At 41.8% G+C, this 6,000-nt stretch overlaps 1 protein-coding gene across 1 annotated transcript in view; it reads left to right on the top strand.

The window, feature by feature from the left end:
• The window catches only part of cnksr2a (connector enhancer of kinase suppressor of Ras 2a), a 54,321-nt gene that overhangs the window by 9,575 nt on the left and 38,746 nt on the right, over positions 1 to 6,000 (top strand). The window contains exon 2 of the mRNA XM_056434376.1: positions 4,197 to 4,360. Coding sequence (XP_056290351.1) covers positions 4,197 to 4,360 — 164 coding nt within the window. The remainder of the gene's footprint in view (positions 1 to 4,196; positions 4,361 to 6,000) is intronic.

Here is a 6,000-nt window from a genome sequence, read left to right as displayed (position 1 = left end):
TTTTTTTGTATAATATTCTTTACAGCAGCCTGAGACGAGGAAGAGGGGATGAAATGATGCAATCCCTGTCACATGTTGCATCATCACAGAGACCACAGTCACACTGTTATCCTGTGTGAAGGAGCATAAAATGTTGAATAATTCACCCAAAATGAACCCAAAGTGCTCCTCAAGTGACCTTAACGTTTAAAACATGAAGCCACACACATCTCAGCTGCGTGGTTTGATGTCTTTACCGCCGTCGATTGCAAGCGGAGAATAACAATCTTTGTTTAATCATGTTTAAAAAAAAAAAAAGATGAATTGAGGTGTTTTTTTTGTACCTTTATGATGGATTTCAAGATGCGACGTCGTTTATTTTTTTTCCGATTTTTAAACCGAACGCTTCATTTAGACTTCAGATGTAGTGGCTGTTGAGGGGGAGGAAGCGACAAACGCTGTTTTCCCGTCGCTGATGAGAGATGGAATTTGTCTGTGTGTGTGTGTGTGTGTGTGTGTGTGTGAAATAGTTTGCATGCAATTTAGCAGCTGGCTTCTGAGTTTTTATTTTTTCCCTCTTGACAGACTTCCCCCTTTTTCCCCCTCCCATCTTTGTTGGTGTGGTTACGATAGATGAGTGTATCATAAAGCGGGCACTTGAAGCGGGGGAAATCAATGCTCATTCCTCAGAGGTGTGTGTGTGTGTGTGTGTGTGTGTGTGCGTGTGTGTGAAGAGGTTAGACGCTGGATGCATTCATTGTTTTGGGAACCAGGGGCTGCAGCTGAGCCGCTCTGTCTTGATCTGTTTTCCTTTGACTCAGCAAACCCAGTCAGCCCAGACACACACACACACACACACACACACACACACACACACACACACACACACGCACGCAAGCACATTAATGAAGCACGCATCCACCCACCCTAACGCTCGCGCCCTTGCAGCTCCAGAGACGCCGTCCCACTCACAGCGCGGCCGTTACACAATCCAACAGGGAGTTCATTGGTACCTGGGCGGCTGCCTGATTAACTATCTATTACCTCCTTTGTTCCAGGCTCCTGATTCTGCGACTGAGTTTCTTTTCGGGTCGCCTGCAGAGTAAATTCATCATTTGGTGAACTTGCGCATTTTAGCCCCAAAATATAAGGAAGCTAACGTCGCTTATTAGCGGAGTTGCGCAGCATGAAACACTTTGTTTTGATTCAACTCTTCCCTGTCGGAGTGTTTTAACTGTTTCACAAGAGAGTAATAATGGAGTTTGGGACGGCAGCCGATGGTCGTGTTCCCGTTAGCAACCAAGTTAAGCTAACGAGCTAACGGGTTTGCAGAAACTGACTGTTAGCAAGCTTGTTAGCTTGGAGAACTTTTGTTTTTTTGCTCTGGGACCAGATCATAAAGCGCTGATATGGATCTTGTTTTAAGGCCAGTTAACGAACTTGTTTAGTTTGGAGGACTTGATTTCATTCATTGTTTTGCATTCAGGAGGAACATTGAGAATTCATCACTTTGTTTTTGCCGAAGTTACATCGTTACCGCATCGCTCCGGTCAGGATGAGCGCTAGGCTAAGTGCTAGGCTAAGTGCTAGGCTAAGCGCTAGTCTAAGCGCTAGGCTAAGTGCTAGGCTAAGCGCTAGGCTAAGCACTAGGCTAAGTGCTAGACTAAGCGCTAGGCTACGGGACCAAAACGTCTGTAACGTCTCAGTGGATACGTATTTTTAATCAACTTCCACGTAAAAACAATTACCTCATTTAAATTGTCAGGTCATAAAAGTCATAAAATGCACAAAATTATCCACATCCAGAGTTACTACCGCTGTGAGGCCGGGTAGAAGGGCAACCCTTGCGCCCTTTGTCCATATAATCCCCTTAATGCGGAAGTGAGACTTCATTTGCTTCAATGCGACCACTGAGCAACTTCTATGGGAATGAAGGTGGCTCCGCCTCCAACGCCGCATCCACTTCACTTCATGCGTTCGCGACACGGCCCCCGAGAGCCGAAAGACGAGGGTTGATGCGAGGTCTGTGTCGGTCTGTGCAGCCTCATCGAAATCTGTTGAAAATGGCCACAAAAAACAAAATTTGTCGCTCACTCTGATTTGTTGTTGAGCCGTTTGACCGTGAGAGGAAACAGCTAATGCTCTCTCTCTCTCTCTCTCTCTTGAACATGTTCTACCTTTCCTAAAAGAAAAGACAAACAACATGAAAGAAGAGCTAAATGCCTCTCGTGGCCCTCGGGTCTCTCTCAGAACTCCTCTTGTCCCCGACGTTAATCCTATTGCGCATTTTGAAAAACGTCGTCTGGAGCAGAGAGAAAAAAGAAAAAAAAGTGAACAAGCTCAAATGTGTCAACAAAAAAAACACAGCACGGCATCTGTTCTTTTTATCCGAGACAAATGGGAATAAGAAAGGTAAAATAAAAGGTGTCCCTGCCGCTATGACATGAATCTGTTCTCCTCGGACGACTTCGCCTGCAGCTGAAAACGCGCGGTGATAAAAGCCCCGAGATTTAAGACGAGAGGTGTTATCGATCGGGGAGTGTTTTGAAGAAGTGTCTCGGCTCATGAAGAGTGATGATGTCATTGGGGTGAGGCTCCCCAACCCCCCCCCCCCCGTCCCCCCTCCCCCTCCTGCTCACGTGGATATCGTATTCTCATAATTGATAGATATGAACGCCATAAATCAACAGCGTGGCCACGGTGTACGAGTGTTTCAGAAGACTCGTCCGGAACAGATACTTCCAGAAGTACATCAGCCTGAAAGACCAAGCTTATTTTAGGCCTCTGCTCCGAAAATTGCTTCCACAAAATAAAAAGGCTGTATTTCTGCAACCACTAGGGCTTTTTTAATAATCTTTACATTTTTACTTTAAAAAAATAATAATTTTGTTCAGATGTGTACATATCAGTCTATGTGTTGCTGGGTAAGAGTAAATGAAGATGGCACACAGAAAAAATATATAAAGATTTCAGGTCCGAATTGAAAAAAGCACTTCCAGGATGATTATGTGTTTGGAACGAGGCAGTGGAAAGATTTAAAATTCTCACAAATCATATAAAAATATGTTAATGTTCTCCCGGCAGAGTTTGACTTTGAAAAAGTGAAGCAGAACAAAATTGGAGAGGTTTTAGTCCAGAGAATTTAGGCGAGGAATTTAGATTATATTTTTCTCATGAAACAAACCATATATTCCACTTCTATGTTACCCATGATACTCAATATATCCAAATACAGCATTTTACAACTTCTGAAAAAAATATATATCATTTTGAAATTTCTAAAACTATATTTTATTTTATTTAACTATATTATATATATATATATATATATATATATATATGAATTCTTTTTTTGTTGCATTAAAGTCACCAGACCCCATATGGGGTCTGCGGTCTCCAAAAGGTTAACTGACCTGACTCCGGCTGTATTTGATCATATTTTGGGGGGAATTGAGTCCTTTGATGGGGGTCATATCATTAAAAGCTCATTTTTCGTGAACAAACATTGTGTCCTCTTCAACCCACAACCTGTGATATAAGTCAATATGTGTGTGACGCCGAGATCAGAAAACATGTGACTCATTTTTGGTGCAGCCAATCAGAGCAGACTTGGTTCATTCGTGAAGGGGTCTTATTGGACAAATACAGGACACTATTAAATAAATATTATGTTTCAAAGTGTTTTGGGGGTTAAATGATAGAGAGAATGTCTCATGCATAATGGAAACATGTATAACGTGTATAAAAGATACTTCCAGAAGTCCGTCACCCTTAACTGACCTCACTTGCCGTTTTCTCTTAACACCTCCCATTTTTTTTCCAGCTACATTTGATCATATTTTTGGAATTGAGTCCTTTGAATGGGTCATATCATCAAAACATTTCGTTGTTTTCAACCCACAAACTTTAATATAAGACAACCAAGTCAGTGTGTGTGTGACGCCGAGATCAGAAAAAGAGTGATTCATTTTGGGTGCGCCATTTTTACAAGCCAATCAGAGTAGACTTGGTTTATCCGTGAAGGTCTCTCATTGGACGGATGGTGAATACAGGATAGCACGACAGAAATACTGTGAAATATTATATTTTAAATCGTTTTTTTGGGGTTATAAAGAGAGATCTTCGTGCATGATGGCAACGCATCTAAAACGTGTGGTCACACGACGGTACTGCAGGTCGACGTGCTCCCACATGAAGGCGTGTGCTTGTGGCCTCAGGTCTGGACGACTGCCTGCAGCAGTACGTGGGCGTGTTCGAGCGCGGCGGCGTGTGCGGCGAGAGGCTGCTGAGGATCAGCCACGCCGAGCTGGAGGAGCTGGGCGTCTCTCGCATCGGACACCAGGAGCTCATCCTGGAGGCCGTGGACCTGCTCTGCGCTCTGGTGAGTTTGTTGTTGTTGTTGTTGTTGTTGTTGCTGGAAGTCCTCTCCAAGCTTTAAGACATTGGAAAATATATTGGAAGAAGTACTCTGATGTTGTCGTTAGACGCAAGTAGGAGGGTTCGTACGGTCATAGAAAACCTGGAAAAATCATGGAATTAATTTTTTTGGATTTCCAGGCCTGGAAAAGTCCTTGAAAAAAATTAAATCCCAATTTTTATGGAAAATTCATATAAATTTGTTGTATTCACATGAGTTTGAAATAATTAATGTTAAGACACTCAAAGTATAACAAACGTTTTTTGTTTTTTTTCCGCGCTGCAAGTGAACGCACCTCAGAGTTTTATAGAATTTTTTACAATTTTAATCAAACTATTGTCTCTAATTCATTCGTGTTATTTAACCCTCCTGTTATGTTGCGGGTCAAATTGACCCGTTTCAAAGTTTGAAAATCTAGGAAAGATACTTCTAAGTACTCTTTCTGTATAAAACTTCTTCTGCTTATCTTATTTAGTGTAATCAACGTAAAAAGAAAATCCAAAAAAAATATCATGTATTTGCAACCCCCCCCTGCAGGTTTATATAACAGAGATGATGTTCCCGGGCCAATTTGACCCGGCTGTGAAAGTGAAGGCTAAAAGTCATCAGAAGAGTCACGTTTAGACTATTTCTTTCTTTGTAAATGTAGGACAGTCTTTCTTACTCCCTCCCACCAAGTTTCAACACACACACCAACACACACACACACACACACACACACACACACACACACACACACACACACACACACACACACACACACACACACACACACACACACACACTAACACACACACAAACACATATCAGCACACACACAAACACACATGTCAGTTCACACACACACCCCATATATAAAGTTGTACATTTCAAACTTCAAACAAAAGAATCAGGTGGTTGTTATGGGAACCATCTCTATCCTGCTGTGTGCCCATCACCCTACATGAGAAGCACACTTTACAGACAAAACCATGTTTATCATCTTCTAACTTTCCCCCTAAATACACCTTTATTGTAAGTTGCTTTGGATAAAAGCGTCGACATAAATGTAATGTAATATTGGACATGGGACACTAATGTGAGGGTTTCTTTCATGTCTCAACTAATAGATATGTAGTATAGTACTTCTAATATACTTTCTGTCTGACTGGGAGACACACACCCTGTCTCATCCCAATCTCAGACCCACACACATTCTCTTTCTAACGACCCCACCTGTGCGAGAAATACAGATACTATTTTGACGGGAACCTTTATTTTTCCCTGCGTGAAAACTCCACACGCTTAGCAGGAGGGCCAATCATACAAAATGGTTGCTGAGAAGTCCTACATTACACTCTGCAGATACATACGACTGCACCAAGAGGATGACTGTGTGCTGGCCTTTGGTCATCTTTTATCATATAATTTATGCATCTTAACACTAAAAATAAACATAACTAACGTTTACTTTCAATACAAATCCTTTATGACTCATTTGGCTTGATTTTTAGTGGGCGGGTCATTATGACCCTGAACAGCACAGGTGTCTCATCTCTATTTATCTACATCACCCCATGAAAAGAAAAAACGTACAAAATGCAAATAAAATTTAGGAGAAAATA

This window comes from Pseudoliparis swirei, chromosome 16 (genome assembly GCF_029220125.1).
Source record: "Pseudoliparis swirei isolate HS2019 ecotype Mariana Trench chromosome 16, NWPU_hadal_v1, whole genome shotgun sequence".
NCBI lineage: Eukaryota > Metazoa > Chordata > Actinopteri > Perciformes > Liparidae > Pseudoliparis > Pseudoliparis swirei.
Note: the sequence above shows the minus strand (reverse complement) of the source record. Positions and strands in the feature narration are given on the sequence as shown.